The 17,458-nt window shown below is 43.7% G+C and overlaps 1 protein-coding gene across 6 annotated transcripts in view; it reads left to right on the forward strand.

Moving 5' to 3' along the window:
- Tnc (tenascin C) overlaps positions 1–17,458 on the forward strand; it is an 81,586-nt gene that overhangs the window by 55,013 nt on the left and 9,115 nt on the right. For 3 of the 6 annotated variants that reach the window (XM_050121786.1, XM_050121787.1, XM_050121788.1), the window contains 6 exons: positions 1,790–2,062; positions 8,103–8,225; positions 9,508–9,651; positions 11,794–11,913; positions 13,907–14,050; positions 14,752–14,882. In XM_050121786.1, the coding sequence (XP_049977743.1) occupies positions 1,790–2,062; positions 8,103–8,225; positions 9,508–9,651; positions 11,794–11,913; positions 13,907–14,050; positions 14,752–14,882 (935 nt within the window). Of the gene's footprint in view, positions 1–13; positions 287–1,789; positions 2,063–8,102; positions 8,226–9,507; positions 9,652–11,793; positions 11,914–13,906; positions 14,051–14,751; positions 14,883–17,458 lie in introns of all 6 variants that reach the window. The other 3 variants (XM_050121790.1, XM_050121791.1, XM_050121785.1) reach the window with 2 other exon arrangements.

A 17,458-nucleotide genomic window follows, 5' to 3' on the forward strand; every position in this document is an offset into this window, starting at 1 on the left:
TCCCTTCTTTCAGAGGCCTTGCCCCTTCTGGAAAACTTAACCATTTCCGACACTAATCCCTACGGGTTCACAGTTACCTGGACGGCATCGGAGAATGCCTTTGACAGCTTTGTAGTAACGGTGGTGGATTCTGGGAAGCTGCTGGACCCCCAGGAATTCACACTTTCAGGAACCCAGAGGAAGCTGGAGCTTAGAGGCCTCATAACTGGTATTGGCTATGAGGTCCTGGTCTCTGGCTTCACCCAAGGGCACCAAACCAAGCCCTTGAGGGCTGATGCTGTTACAGGTATTTCAATTCAAGAGACCAAAACTCTCTTGTTTCATGTAGTCTGTCTACAGGGTCACTGTGGTTTTAACATTTTGTCTGTATTCCCCATTTAATCCACGAATGTGACTTGCTCTTTCATGATTTCCCTTGTCTCAAAACATCTAATGAGTACTCACTCCTCCCATTCCAGAAAGGAGAAGGTGGAAATGTGTCCCTTCAATGTTCCAAGTCCTCTAGTCCATGTCTTGCCGATAGCCCTGACATGTTTACTCCACTGACCTCCCTTTATGCTCATCCTGGCTGGTCCCCAGCTGCATTTCAGCCTTCTCAAAAGAAATATACCAATGTGTATATTTTGAAAAAGTATTTTAAAATTTTTTCTATCTCAAAGTCTCAACCTGTGACGTTAGCCAACTTGCCTACTTGTCTTCTCATTGGAAACTAAATGAAATTTATTAAACTCATCTTTTAGGAAAACTAATATCAAAAGGTTCTTTCACACAGACTAAATTCATTATGTTCTCAAGACTAATACTTTCTATAGAAATATTATATTAACGATCTTAACAGTCAAAAATCTGTGTTTCCCAAAGTATTTCTGGAGAAAACAAGCTCTAGAGAGTGTTCAAAGATCTCATTAGATACATTTCATTTTTGGAAAGGTTGGAAACAGGACCTTTGACCACGTAGGCTTCTCAGAAATCTTACTGCAGATCTTGCAGGGAGCTGTATTCCCCACTCTTGTTTGACAAGGAATGCTTTGTAAAGAAATGGGGGTAGAAAAGGAAGAGTTTGCTTTGAACACTCTTTGGGAAACTCAGCTTCAGATTTATTTTGACCTTGAGTTTTGTCTAGTTACAAAAATTAAACCCTGGGTACAAAGTATATATAAATATATCTGAAGAGGTTCCAAGCCTCATTCTACCACCTAAACACTTACCTAATGGCTAAACTGGCAGGAAAATAAAATTGACAGAAAAGGAAGTAAAGCACAGCAGCTTTCCTCTGTAGACCAGCTCCTGTGAATAAGCCAAAAGACCAGAATATTTTGAGTCATTTTGCTCAGGCTCGAGGGGAATAGAATCATCAGAATCATTATGGACAGTTTCACAGATTATTAAAGCTGGTTTATTTGTCTTTTCAAAAAGAAAAGAAAAGGCACTCACAGAGGATGGGCACTCAGCCACTGGTAGACAGAGAGCAAATGTAAACAAATCACGGCTTTGAACTTATTTAATAATGCATGGGAGGGGCCGGCGCTAAGTCCAGATGTGGATTTATGCAATTACTTTTAGACAAAACTCACAGATGCAAGAGTATGCTTGGCTTGTATTGAATGTTTCAACTCCATGTTTTTCCTCTCCTCGCCCTACTAGACTTATTAATATGGAACCGTTTTCTCTCCTGGTATCTCAGGAAACCGAGGTGCCACTATACTCTGTATCCCAGCAGGAAGAAGCTTGTATGGACTGCTGATTAATGCTCTGTTTCCTCCCTCTTCTGCTGTCTTCTCTCCTCTAGAAGCTGAACTGGAAGTTGACAACCTTCTAGTTTCAGATGCCACTCCAGGTGGTTTCCGTCTGTCCTGGACTGCTGATGAAGGGATATTCGACAGTTTTGTTCTCAGGATCAGAGACACCAAAAGGCAATCCGAACCACAAGAAATAACCCTCTCTTCCCCCGAACGTACCAGGGACATAACAGGTCTCAGAGAGGCCACAGAGTACGAAATTGAACTCTATGGAATAAGCGGTGGAAGGCGATCCCAGCCAGTCAGTACCATAGCAACAACAGGTACTGTAAACAAACAGGTGCCATAGTAACAATGGGTACTATAAATAATCAAGAAAGGAGAGAGGAAACTCAGGAATCCTCTTCCTGTAGAGCTCCATCATTACAAGAGCTCTTGGTGAAGGCAGGTTGGCATTGGGATCCTAGTTCCTTCAAGTATAGACTGTTCTTCTAGACTGTGTGGGCATGGCTTAACACCTAGCATGGTGGTGAGGATGCAGTGAGTTAATTCATGTAAAACCCATGGCACCCGATACACAGCAAAGGCTCTGTGAAGGAGAGCTAGTCACAGTGTCTCTAATATATTATCATCTTGGCAACTACGGGACATTTTAAATTCCAAAAGCTCTTCCTTCTCTCTCACAGTATATACCCAGAACACAATCCTCTGTTGTTTGGTCAAATTTTACAGTTGCACTAGGTGAGGGACAATGGACACAAGGATTAGTGTTTAGAAGGTGTCCTACACAATCCATAAATACCATGGTTAGCAAACTGAAAGACGGAGCTGGTAGGACTAGCAGGTTGGTCTTCCTGAGGTTCACGAAGTTGAATGGACACTTTTTAAAAAAGGTCATCGGCCTCTTCTAGAGGAGAAATAGACCCTTTTCCCTCTGAGCTATGCCAGGAAGAAAGGAAAAGATGGTTAGGTGCACAGTTGCTATAGTCATAAAACTTATGTGGCACTTTAGAGGGAGACAGACAGACCTGGAAGAATGGTGATATTTTGAGAAAACTGGGGTAGGAGTCAAAATAGATTCTATAGACCAGCTACTACAAAGGAACCAGAGGAAGAAGTCAGAAAACCCCAGGGAAAGGGTAAAACCTGAGAAATGATGAGCTACATACGGAGGAACAGAATCAAGAATCTGAGGCCGAGAAAGCTAAAGTGTTGTGCCTAAGCTCATTCTGCTATACCGAGATTATCTGAGTGCTATTGTAATTATTTTAATGAGCAAACCAGGTGACTGATAACGGATGAATATATATACTTATTGTGTCTGACAGACACAAAGCTTATTAGTCCCAACTCCCTATTCGCTACATTAAGACATGTTTTGCTATATGGGAGTGTAGAGGTGGGTTTGTGGTGAGTGTGAGTGTGTTCATATGTGCACATATGTGTTTTCACTTATATGCGGAAGCCAGAGGTCAACTTCAGGTATCATACTCACAAGCCATCTACTATCTCTCTTTCTCCCTCTCCCTCTCTCTCCCTCTTTCCCTCTATCTCTTTGTCTCTTGTGTGTCTCGTGTGTGTATATGTGTGTGTGTGACAGAAATAGAGAAACAGATACAACATAGACAGAAATATACTGTGTGCCCATTATACATGTGTGATATGGTATGCACACAAGTGTGAGCATGCAGGTGCTAATGCCTTTGTGTGCACCAAGGCCAGGAGAGGAAGTGGGGTGTCCTGCTCTATCATTCTCCGTATTGATCTCTTGAGACAAGGTCTCTCACTGACCCTGGAGCAGGATTTCCTCCATCAAGCTACAGATAATCCCCCCATACACACACACACACACACACACACGTGTGTACCCAACACTAGAGTTATTCACACAGGGCTGGGCCTGGCTTCTTATGTATCTCCCCCACCAATTTGATTATAAGTGTGACACCATGCCAGCTCTCCACATGGCTGCTAGGGTTGAACTCAGGTCAGCATGCTTATGCAGTAAGCACACTACAGTCTGAACTATCTTCCCAGCACCGAGACAGATATGCTATTGTGTGAAGAGACAGGATGGAACAAGCTGAAAGAATCTACCCACAGAAACTCTAACACTACTTGCAGACGCGGTGACGGTGTGTTAATTTGGGGAGGAAAAGCACGGCTCCTCTTGCATGCGGTATCCCCACCTCATGCGCTGCTGGCACACTGCACATAGTTGCCATCCAGAGTACCCCACCCCAATTTTGATCTCCTCCTTGTGGCTGCACAGACTGACCTCGGTTTATAAACACTGCTCTTCAAAGTTCACTTCTCATCATTGGTTTTGGTTTACGTATTTTTTTTCTCTAAAAGCCCCATAGTTCTAAAGAAAAAAGATTAAGCATGAGTTGATTTGCTTTCTTAAGAACAAAGATAAAGGGCAGAGCCTGCTTCTCTTGGGAAGACGCCCTCCTCCTAGGGTCCTCTCTGTGGGATAAATTCACAGCCAGTGAGAAACAAGCATGTGTATAGGTACACCGTGTGTAACAATGCATGTGTCCATGTGTGCCTGCACACACATGCTCTGGGACCAGGAGAGGTCAGGGTAGGTATCTGTCTGGAAACCAGCTGTCAACACTTGAGTACCCAGGGCAGCAGGGAAGGCAGTAAAACCTGGTGGTTAGCCAATGGTCTCTGAGCAAACTTTCAGAGCCTAGTCATGTTTCTCCCACTTAGCAGCCATGGGACCTTGGACAAGTCTCAAGCACCTCATCTGGAAAGCAGAACTTAACTCAAAAGCCAGCATAAGATTTAAACATGGCACCAGCAGTGACTAACTCTTTCCTTGCCGGTGCTAGCTATTACACGATGGTTAGTTGTAAGCTTTATTTTTAATAGACAACAAAAGGCAAGAGTTAAAAGACTAGAAGAGAGAAGACATAGACTATGTAGCTACATGGTGGTTTTCTCTAGTGGCAATAAAGAGTATCAATTTTTCTTCTCTCCAGAAATGTACAAATACACAAAATTCTACATATGCTAAATTCTTTGAGCACTGTGTTTAAATGTATCATGCACTCTTGCTGTTTTGTGTTGTGTGCGCATGTCCTGAGATGACCCCATGATCTCACTCAGTCGTCCTACCTATGGACACTTAGCTTATTATTTGTGTTGTTCCTCTGTCCCTACACCTGCAGCGGCTTCTCTTCCCAGCTGTGCTCAGACCTCCATAGAGAGATGCTTCCTCCTCCTCTAGGAAGAGAAATGCTGCCAGACCCTGTACACAATCCTGAAAGTCCCTTCCAAATTAGGCAAGCAGCCCAACAACAGAGAATAGCAACTCCTGCAGCCCACCAAAGGTGCTCAGAGTAGGAACCAGAAAGCGTTTTCTTGGTCTGTCCCAGTCTCTCTCAGTACACATGTCTTCCTGGAGCTCTCTTCCAGTCCTAATGCCTTAAGTGTGATTGACACCGTTCTCAGCCTCCAGAACAAAGTCCCCACTGTAACCCACCCACATCTCCCAATCAGGCCCCCTCTGAACCCCTCTGCCCCATGTCAATCAGGATGGACTTGAAGCCACACCATAGAGCTGCATTTCCATCCTTTGGGAAGCCTGATCAGCATATTTCAGAAATACCCCTTAGCAAATCTCCTTTGATATAACACAGGCTTTCCATGTCTGATGCCTCTGGTTCAGAGTCATGCCTTTTTCCAGGAAGCATAAGGATGGAAACCACCGACTGAAAAGCACAGGCTTTGTGCCACATACAGCTAGGCACGTTATGAAATGTCCAGTAGTACACCTGCAAACCAAGAGAGAAACATCTTCAGCCCCATTTCACAGATGTAAATATTGAGCCCCAGGGTGCTAAGGTGTTTGTAAGGGGTAAAGTCAAGGTGGAACTCTTATCAAGGTTATTTCAACTTCCAAGTTCTTGTCCATAAACCCACCAGCTATCCTCTTAACTGAGCATAAACTTAATGCATATTAAGTGATCAATACAAACTTGTAGATAGGGAACTGATTCTAAATGGTTGACAATTGCCACTGATAAAAGGCATTCACTATCGATTTCGAGAGGGGGGGGTTTATGTGGAGAGCAAGTGGAAGCCCTTTGAGAGCTTTTTATTTCTTTAACCAATTCCATGTATTTAGCTAAAGGAAGTTCTTTTTTTTTAAATTAAGTCTAATTGTAAAGAAAGCATACGTAGGCCTCTACTACTCAATGTGTGTGTGTGTGTGTGTGTGTTATGAATGTGTATTCATACATGTGTCACCATACATGTTTGAGAGATGCAGGTGCATGTGTGTGCTCACACTTACTGAGCCAGAATTTGGTTGTCATCCTCTATCACCCTCCACCTTATATGCTGAGGCAAGATCTCTCATTAAAACCCAGAGTTTGCCAATCCAGTGGGTCTAGCTAGCTGAATCGCATAGAAGGGAAGGGGACGTCTCGCCTCTGTTTCCTGTAAACAGGGTTACAGGTGTGTCTACCCAGCTTGTATGTGGATACTGGGCATCTAAACTCAGACTCTCACATTTCTGTTTTACCTATTAAACCACATCCCCAGCCCCTCCCCAGCTTTTTAATAGATGTGATTCCATTGTTCTGTGCTTAGCTTTCTGTTGTAGGTCTCAAGACTCGAGGACGCTATTCATAGCAGAAAGTTGCACACTAAACCAACACATACCTAGGAAGTTCTTTAGTGTGAAAACATCATGCCCACTGCTCCTGGAATTCCACACCTACTGTGACATTCCCGCAGATGATATCTGCTTGTCCTCTTACCACCAAATACATCCCCATGAGGTCACTGATTCTTACAGCGTTTAAGACAGTGTAGATAATGTCTCCATTTTCTGGATGAGAAAACTGGGATCCAGAGGAGAAAGCTTGGTCTATAAGACACAGCTTCAAAAGCCTACACTAACCAGCAAGGTTTCCAGTTCAGACATGTCAGTGAATTGAGTAGGCATAGGGAAATCCTCCAAGACAGAGTTCATGTACACCAGTAGGTCTGCTCTCAGCTAGACTCATCTAGAAAGTTCAGGGTAGCCGGCATGGGAAATGGTCACCAGGAGGAAGAAAAGAGAAAGGACAATTACATCTAGTGAATTCTCCGTGTGCCAGAGGCTGTGCTAAGGGTTTTACACCCATTATTCCCACTAATCCTCAGAACATTCCTGTGGGTACCACTTTCCCCATTGGAGGGATGGAGCAACCAATGTAGAAGGGAAGGGACTTGCCCTAGGCTGCCCGGCCTTTCAGTGGCATTTGAACAATTAATATCTTGTAGGTTCATGAGACACTGTGGTCTGAAAAAGAAAAAAATCTTGCCATGGACAGGGTGAAATAAAAAATAAAACAGGCAGGCACAGAGACTCAGAGTAGTTTTCAGGTCACCGAAGAAAGTTGTGGGAGGACATGAGGAGATGCTTCTGATTAGAAAAAAAGAAATGAATAAGAAAAAAGTTTTCTCCCCAAATCTCTATGTGTTTCCAAACTTAATGAACAACAGGGTAAAAGAAGGGAAGAGGCGAGGAAGCAGGCAGGCTAGAGTCTGAAAACTGTTTTCTGAGTTAGCATTTCAGCTGAAGCAGGCAAAATCCTAAGTCAAAAAAAATAGGGAGAAGCCAAAGGAAACCAAATTTTGGGAGGACAAAGTAAGGCAGCAGACATGTCCCCTGGGCATGCACTTTCCACAGGTCCACTGGTGGGAGCTTTAGTGATGACCTGACTTTATTCTTGGCTTTGGATCTCCTTGAAGATTCTGGAGTGGGCTGTCAAGACTAGTTTCCAAGTCAGCTTAATTTCCGGATGCCAGGCTGTTCTTGGCTCAGCTGCCCAACCACTGATCCAGAAATGTCCCACTGGAAGAATGGTGGTGAGAGAAAGGAGGTTCACTTCGGTCTCGGTACAATGACGACAACTGCATTTTCAGCTCAGGCATGAAATGAGGAGTAAGCCATGTAATCTGGAAAGAACTATGTGCTTTTAAGACTTAGCATTAAAAAGAAACAGAAAACAATGACATGAAAAATACTAAAAATGAAATCAAAGAAAGTTGTTTGGATTTGTGGACTCTTGTCTGCCTGCCTTTCTCGCCTTCTCCTCACCTCTGTGGAAGCCAGCAGGCACGCTAACATCCATCTTTGGTGAAGCCTACAGTTACTCCTGGTCTACACAGTCGCTGTCTCTGCAGTACATTTTGTTTCACGTCACAAGGTGACCATGTATCACAATTCTCTATTCCTAAGGCTTGGCTCTGACATCAGCTCCAGATACTAAGTGCTCCGGGGTAAGAAATCCAGGAAAATCTACTGATGGACAAGATAGGTGATGTTTCAGGCTTTCTGTTTTGTTTTTGCCTTGACAGCCATGGGTTCTCCGAAGGAAATCACTTTCTCAGACATCACTGACAATGCAGCCACGGTCAGCTGGAAGGCACCCACTGCCCCGGTGGAGAGCTTCCGGATTACCTACGTGCCTATGACAGGAGGTAGGGACCTAAAGATGAAAGAGGATGGGAAGTGCATGCAAGATGAGGATTAAATAGTTGTTCTCATCTCACCCCTGCCCAAGCATCATGGCTAGTAATAACCACTTCTCTCTTGATCATCTAGACTTCCTTTGGGAAGGTCTGTAAGACATTTTGGAAAAGTCACTTTATTAACACCCTTTCTGGTCTTGAAATTGTAAATTAACAACAACAACAACAACAATTAAAAAAAAAACCCTTGAAGGCAATGGGACCCAGTACTGTTTGAACACAGAACAGAGAAATTTATATCCCTTTTTCCTCTTTGATCACAGTCATCTGGAACACTTGCCTGCGATATGTGTTAAGTTTTGCCCTTGGTGGCCACATCTGCCAGGCTCACTACAGACTTAGCAAAGTTAGAGCCCAGAACACACAGACTTTGATGAAGACCTCAGGAAAGTATGGTTCAAACACAGTGACTCTCAACCTCCCTAATGCTGTGACCCTCTAATACAGTTCCTCATGTTGTATTGACCCCCAACAATATAACTATTTTCATTACTGCCTCATAACTGTAATTTTGCTACCTTTAGGAACTGCAATGTAAATATTTGTGTTTTCTGATGGTCTTAGGCAGCCCCTGTGAAAGGAAAGGGTCTTGACACACAGGTTGAGAGCCACTGACCTAGTAAGTAGTAAGCTGCCTGTTGTCACATATTTATAAAGACAAGCTTGTTGGTAACATCAACACTGTAATATCTCCATGGGGAGCTTGACCAGCTGGTTTGCAAATTCTTCCCCAGTCCTGAAATTTTAAGAAATATCAATTCCAGACTCCCTAATAAATTTAAGAGCACAGACTTAACTGGGACCATCTTTATATCATGAATAGAATCTCTTAAAGCAAGGAAGAAATGAGCATCCTAAGTGAAGTCAATGAATTAATATGGATATATGCTACATTGTAAGCTTCCCACAGAGTTCATGAACGGATAAAATAAAGAAAATAAAACTTGTACATCATGCCAACACCTTCCCGAAAGGAAACTTGCCATTTTTAGTACACTGTGACCTCATGATTTTTTCCTTTCCTGACTGGGTTTTTGGCATCTGCAGCAATGGAAAAAGCATTATATAAAAAGTAAGGTCTTGTCCTTCATGCCAGAGGGTGGGAGAAGAGGAGAGCAAGTCAAAAAAGTGAGGTTGCATAAAGATATCATTTCATCTCTAAGTTGGATTTGGCCATGATGAGTAAGTGTGATGTAGTCTCCCTCCCTGATCTTGCTTTGCTGGTTTCCAGGTGCCCCCTCCATGGTGATGGTGGATGGAACTGATACTGAGACACGTTTGGTGAAGCTCACCCCTGGAGTGGAATACCATGTCAGCATTATTGCCATAAAGGGCTTTGAAGAAAGTGATCCTGTCTCAGGGTCACTAACCACAGGTGTGTGCAGTGATCAGCATTCCATCCTTGTCCTCAGTGTGATGACTCATGACGGAGAGTTGCAGAAACTTGCTCCAGTGGAAAGAGCTGGAATTAGAACACCCAGCACCTCCCTCCGGCTCATCCTTAGCCTCTAATAAGTCGGGCTGCCCCAGAGACTCCATTCGACTACTATGAAAGAGTCAAGTGTAAGAATCATACTGAGCTGAGCTGAAAGCCTGAATCTTCCATGTGTTAGCCACGTGAGATTCCAGCTTATTTCTGAGGTCTAATTAAGCTCTCTGTAAAATGGACACCATTTTGTTCCCTTGTCAGTGAGCATAAGTATGACTTCACTATCAGCTCATCCCCCCCCCCATGCCTGGGAGCATTGTGAACAGCCCAGAATACATGCTTGCCCTGAGATGAGAGGGCGAGAATTGTGATACAGCTGTTCTCTGTTTGGCAGCTGCTGCATAGGAGACACTATTGACAAAAGCTTTGCATTGCATCCTCACTACTGTGTTCATTCCCAGCTTATAGAAGAGGCACATGGAAGATGCAGAGACTGCAAAGTAACAAGACTAGAAATGTGGAGTCAAACTCAAACATAGGTCACTCAGGCCAACACTATCAACCATTTAAAATGGAGGTTGTTTTTCTATTGAAATCTAATTTAAGGATAATAGATTTTATTGTGGGAGAATTAAGTGGAAATTTTCTTTTCAGAAGTCTTTGTCTCTAAACAATTTATCCTTTGAGATATAACAAATTGTCCAACCCAGTCCATTCAGTGATCTGAAGAATAGGCCCCCAGGAAGTTTCAAAAATATCCAATTCCATACAAGAGTTGGAAATATACAATTAAAACATCCCATCTGGACTCAAAGTTCTGTCTACTTTCCACTCAGACTTCTGTTTTCCCAAATAAATCTTGCATTCATGATTCTCCACAGCAACAGACACAAAAGCTGGGTGTGTCCAGGCCTCATTGTCACCACCAGTTAAAGAAGGGTCTGTACACACATGACGAAGCAGGAAAACACTTGGAGGGGATTGTGTTGGTTTGTCACTTCCTGATTTAAGACAGTTCTCTGGGCTCAGATGTCAGCCTGTGACCTGAGCTGATGATGACCGCTGCCTTTGTCTCCTAGGCTGTTGAGGCAGGGATTATGTGATGGGATAGAAATAAAAGAGAGAGATAACACATTCAGGCCAACTTTCAAGGGAGAAACACTGAGCAAGGAATGAGCTCATTTAAAAGAGGCCAAAGATTAAGACCTTTGTCAGTACAGCTCATTTGACAATAACCCCTAAGGGCCAGAGAGGTTGCTTGTCTTTTAAGAGCATCCATTGTGCTTACAGAGAACTCAATGTTGATTCCCATAATCCACATCCGAAGCCTGGAAAACCATACTTACATGCACACACCCCATACACACACTCACATGCACACACAAGTTAAAACATAAGCTTTAAAAACTCACCCCTAACTTTCAAACAGCTTTCTTTTGTTATTGTTGGTTTATTGAGGCAGTCTTACTATATAGCCCTGGATGCTATCAATTCACAATCCTCCTGCCTCATTCACCAAAGTACTGGAATTACAGGATAAAAATCTTTAATAACCATATCACAAGAGAGTTTCCCTTCCCCTTTCATCCCTTACAGGAGCCACCACTGACAACTGAAGCCAGTGAAGTGGCCTTCCCAAGGACGCAGAGACACAGGCAAATGAACCACAGTAGAATTAGATCCCAGAGACCTCCGAGTTATTACATAAAAGACTCCCTAACTATAAATATCACCCAAAGCTCAGAAAAGTTTCAGGCAGTACTGACCTAACAAATCTTCCCTTCCTTGGAAAAGGGGACAAGACTTGTGATGATAGCTCTTGTCACACATTCAACAATGTTCAGGATCTGACTACCCATAACATCATGTATACATCAAAATTGCACCAAGGAAAAAACCAGCCAGTATTACTATGCCCATTTTACAGGTGAGGAAATGGAGCTCCAAATTAATACACCATCGAAGGAAGGAGTCATGATATATGTTAGGTTAGCCTGTTCCACATGCCCGACTCTGTGAACCATGCGAGCAAGTATCCTCTGATACTATCCTCCAACATGACGAATCCTCTCACACATTTCTTTCCAGCTCTGGATGGTCCATCTGGCCTGCAGACAGCAAACATCACAGACTCAGAAGCCTTGGCCATGTGGCAGCCAGCCATCGCAACCGTGGACAGTTATGTCATCTCCTATACAGGAGAGAGAGGTAAGTCCTGTATCCTAGACTTCACATTCTGATGAGGGTTTGTCTGCTGAAAACTCCTCCCATTCTCCCTTCAACACGCCCAGGATGATAAAACTTAGTGGCATACTGGAAAAGCCAGTAATATCCTTGCATCCTCCACTGCATCCTCAAAAGAGGCAGATAAGCCTTTCCAGGGGAGAAAAGTAAGTGCAGCGGGAGCTTCTGTGTGTTTTTCTGACCCATCCTTCCTCTCCTACGAGACTTTTCAGTTACTCTTCTCATTGCTGTGATGGAATGAATAACTGATTAACTGAATGGGAAAAGGGTTTATTCTGGCCTATAATTCAAGAATATGATTCCCATATAGCAGGAAAGTCCTGGCAGCAGGAAGACAGAGAGCTGCTGGTCAAGTTGTAGCCACAGGCAGGAAGCAGAGTAAACTGTACCCACAGGCAGGAAGCAGAATAAACTGTACCCACAGGCAGGAAGCAGAATAAACTGTACCCACAGGCAGGAAGCAGAGTAAACTGTACCCACAGGCAGGAAGCAGAGTTAACAACTGTATCCACAGGCAGGGAGCAGAGTAAACTGTATCCACAGGCAGGGAGCAGAGTAAACAGAAAATGGGGCAGGCAACAAGACCCTAAGGCTTATCTCAAATGGCTCACTTCCTTCTACAGGCTCCACCTCCTCAAGGTACCAAAACCCTCTCAAGCAAGGAAATATAATTTTCCATTATAGGACACAAAGAATCCAATAGTCCTGAGTGCCGCTCTCAAGGCTTTGTCACCTCCAATTGGAGGCCCTGCGGTGCCTAGTCTCAGAGGCCACTGGAGGACCTAACTATAAAAAATTTGATTGAAAACTCTGATCTTCCTCTTCCTTTCACTCAGGTTACCAGTTTACCCAGTGGGCAAGTTGAACTATTTTGCTAAGACCATCAGCCAAACACAGCCATCAGGAAACAAATCAAATGCAATTCCGAGAGAGAAAAAAGAGCCCCTTTCAAATAAACCCATTCATACTTTTATGATGAGTTATTCTAGAAAGGGTTCTGGTATTTCACTTCCCACATTTCATATCTTATGGCTCCTCATTGTTTGGCTCTCATTGACACTATCTCATGACGCCATGGGGACTCTGAAAATCTAAATTTAGCACTGGCAAAACCCTAAACAATTCTTTGTAAGAACAGCAAATCTGAGGCAGAAGGGAAAATTCACTTTATCTCTTTTTCTCCTTGTTATTCCCTGCATGGAAACTCTTCTGAGACAGGGGTGGTGGTGTTGCCTCCCCTAAAACATCAGCTAAGGAGGGAATTGTGACATTTTAGATCAGAACTAATCAGGAGTCTAGCCAAAGAGAGTGGGGCTTGTTGATAATGATGCCAAGAAACCAAGATGTGCAGTTTTTCAGTGACCCCCAAATGTTTAGCATTTAAAGCCCCACGCCTGGAAGCCATGGTCTAAACAAAGCAGCGTGGGAGTCCCCATGACTATAAGACTAATAGTTTTTCCCAGGAACTATAATTCTCCTCATTGGAATGAAGGAACCAACAGGCCTGAAAGCCACTGCCAGGCTCTTGTTATCTATAATTGTCACCCCTCAGCCTTGAGGAGTCAGTGATCCTTGACTTGGCAGCATTTGGTACTTTATAATAGGAAGCGTACACAGAGAAAAAGGAGAGGAGCCAGAAGTGGAACAAGCTGAATTTGAGTTTAAGTAGCCCAAAACTCAGAGATGCTACCTGCAACTCTCCTGTAGCATATTCCCGTGTCTCAAATACAACACTGTTCCAGCCAATACACCATGCTGTGTGGGCAGACATCTCCCCGTCTTTCCATCTGTTGCCTGAAAACATGTATGATCCATCTTTTGTCATGTGAGTGCTCTAGAGAGAGAAGGAATCTGAGCCATCTCCAAACAAACCTGTTTCCCTGTGGGGTCATGGAAGGGTTCTGTCTCAGAAGGAGGCGTGCACACTATTTGACACATATGTGTCTTTCACACTTAGTGCCAGAAGTTACACGCACAGTGTCTGGGAACACGGTGGAATATGAGCTACAGGACCTGGAGCCTGCCACAGAGTACACACTGAGGATCTTTGCAGAAAAAGGCCACCAGAAGAGTTCTGCCGTCACTACCAAGTTCACCACAGGTACCAAGACAGCTGGAGGGGAAGTCTTCCTTTCTGAATCCCCCACCCGCAGCCTGCATCTTCAGCTGCATCCCCTCCCCTGCCCTTCCTCCTTAAGTCAGGCCCCTGCAATGCAATTACATCAGCATGAGTTAGATTCACCAGTGCCCACTCAGTCAAGACCCAAAGAAGCAAACTGTTTCCTCTTGAACTGAAATGACCCAAGATGATGACAGGCTATTTAAAGGAAGGCTTTCAAGTGGAAAAACTTCCCTACTGGCCCTCAACTTGGTGTGTAATGACCCATGCTCTAGGCAGGGAAATAGTTTTTAAGAAGTTTTTAAGGCTAGTTTTATTAGATTTTCACTGGGGTTTTGTGTATTGAGATTTTTATATAAAATTTGAGGAAATAAAGGATTGTCTCTTCTGCTGGGATGAGGGCCATTATGAGTATTTCTCAGTCCTCTCATTTAGAAACAGTGAGAGTAATGATCTCCACAGCTCTTCTTTCTCTTCTACATCAACCAAAACCAACCAGGAATAGGTTGGGCTTATGGACACTTGGGGTGACAGAATTCATATAAACTTTGACCTTGTAGATTGTTGGTTCAACCTCCTCATCTACATAATCAAGGAGGTTGGGAAAGGGTCGTGAACCCAGTTCTCTTCCTACTCTCTGCTCCACATCTGGTGACTCCCTTGCTACACACTCTCTTCTCCAGACCTTGATTCCCCAAGAGACTTGACTGCTACTGAGGTTCAATCGGAAACTGCCCTCCTCACCTGGAGACCTCCCCGGGCATCAATCACTGGTTACCTCCTGGTCTATGAATCTCTGGATGGCACAGTCAAGGTATCTGTAAATCTCACATTGCTGTGATAAACACCTGCATAATTGTCAAAGGGGGAAAGAATTGCCTGATGCTGTTTCTCCACTCCAACACAACTAGGAATCTAGAAAAAACTAGTAGACATGGTACCAGACCTTGTAAGTCTTCTCTCTCGCCTCTCTTCCTTTACCCAGACAACATTTTATAAGACTTGATATTTTAAGAGTTGGGCTCAGAGTCATTTAATGTTTCATCAAGGAAACACCAGCAGCATCTTTTGTATCTTTGCCACATGTAGAGGCAAAGTGGCACATGCCTGACCTACTATGATGTGCCTCTAACTACACCTATTTTAACTATGTCTTCTCCCCCATGAGCTTTTCTGTATTTCTATGCTAACTTGCTTATTCTATTCATACTCAGCATTTTCCAACACCACATGTATGTTCTGTAACATCTTCCCTTTAGCTGAGAAATACACATCACTGCTATTGTAGTCTACAGCTCATATTATGTTTCTTCCAAACTTCATTATGCTGCAGTTTGACCTGGTGTGGTTTGGTCTTGTGTGGTCTGGTCTGGTCTCCCTGCTAGAAACCTTGTCCCAGTGTCTCTTAGTCCTGGTTTACCCTTTCATACTTGAACCAAGAATGAAGAAGTCAATTGGAAGTCGAGCTGCACATAAGGGTTTTGCGATACTGTGGTTCACCATAGACATCAGCTGTGCATTGGAAATTTGTGGGGTCAGCCCATAGAGCTTGAGTTCTTACTGTGCACACTTCACTTGATCTTACACTTCCAGTTGGTACCTTGACCTCCTCATCAACTGATCCTGGTAGATGTGAATCCAGAGCCTCTGCTCTAACTCACATGCTCTAGAGAGTGAACCTCATTCTTGCATCTGTCCTGGGAGGGAACAAGGAGAATGGGGCATCTAACAAGCTCTCATACAAACCTTCTAAACTTATGGAACCTTTGTTGACTCCCATCCCACAGTGCTTGCAAAGGCAGCTCTGCTATTCTACACATGCATCAAGAACTTGCTGGATGTGACAGAGTATGTCAGCCAGCCTCTGGTGGCTCTACCCACTCCACTTAGTCCCTAGCTCTCTCTATTCTGGTCCTGTGGGAAATGTTTTCTCTACCACCTACCTTCTTCCCAACAAGGTTCATAGGATCTACCTGTTTCTCTCTTTCCTCTTCTCCTTCACTTTTATAGTTTTATTCCTTATACTAGACTCACTTTTTGGCAGGTATAAGAAGTAAGTAGAGGCATATCAATATTTCCAATCTGCCATGTTTAACCAGGAATAGACACAGTTCTAGTTTCCCCACCTTTCTGGAGTTGGTATTTTATGGATAATTCCACAGCATGAGCTGGAGCTGGCCCTTTATCTTCATGCATCCCTGTACATACTTTTAGATAAGTGTGATGCACTCCCAGACACCCGCGGTCTTCTCTAGGTCTGGGTTCTAAGATCATGCCTCCATGGCTCATGGGTCACATTTCAGGCATCCTAGTTGCTTAGAAGACTGAACACAGAAGCATAAAGAAGAATGAAACTCTATCCACAAGCAGTTCAGTGAGTGTGACTTTGCACCTGAAAGTTGATCCCTCCCCAAGGACCATATCTGAGGTGCACACAAAGTTCACTAAGTCTCTGGCATTGAGTGAACACCCATGAATCATGGATAAGGTGCTGGGAGACCAGAAGATGTGACACCATCCTTTATCACCAAAAAATTATGGATTGGGAGCAGGTGTCTCAGATTATGTTATTTTCAATTCCTGCATTCGTTCCCAGTTCCTGGGAAGTTTGAGAACCTTCCAGGGGCCTCCACACTGACCTATGACTAACTATAGTCAACAAGCTATGCCGATGGGTTGTAGAAAGCAGGGTTGTGTTTGGGCTGCCAGGATGGAGATTGGATTCAGTCTCAGCCACCAAGGTCATCCGCTAATAAGAATTGGAACCTAGTAAGCATCAGATAAAGTGATCTTCTACACACTGAGCTCAGCCACTAAACTAGACAGCAACCCAGGGACCAGTCACAAGCATAGTGTGAGTCACACATCTTTCCTTTGGGGGTCAACTCAAGCCTACATCCTGGCCTACCTACTGGGCTAGCACCATCATCTTCTGACTCAAGAAATCCTAAACACGACTCCTAGCTTCCTAGATATACATCTGCCTCCCCATCCTGTGGTATTCAATAAGTCTGGGCTAAGGCCCAGGTATCAGGCTGTTTTGAATCTGTAACAGAAAGAGCCCTCTTTAGGACTGCTGACCTAAATATTCTAAATATCTCTCACCCTTTGTGCAATTCACCTCATCATCAGCTTAAGCTTCTTAAACCTCAACAGGTTAAGCTTATTCAAAACCTTTTCAATATCCCCATTTCTTTTAAGGATACACTGTGAACTGCATAGTGTGTCATTAAAAGTATTTTGTAATTCCTGATCCCTCTTTGCCAGTTTCCACTACCCCTCCCATCTGAAACTAAGTGTAGTTAAAGTTTTAACTTTCTGCACCCAGAACCTTTACTCATGAAGCACCCCTATCTCTGTCATCCTAGATGTGCACATGGAATCTGGCAT

Source organism: Alexandromys fortis, unplaced genomic scaffold, assembly GCF_014885135.2.
Source record: "Alexandromys fortis isolate MF-2015 unplaced genomic scaffold, M_Fortis_MF-2015_v1.1 scaffold_183, whole genome shotgun sequence".
Taxonomy (NCBI): Eukaryota; Metazoa; Chordata; class Mammalia; order Rodentia; family Cricetidae; genus Alexandromys; species Alexandromys fortis.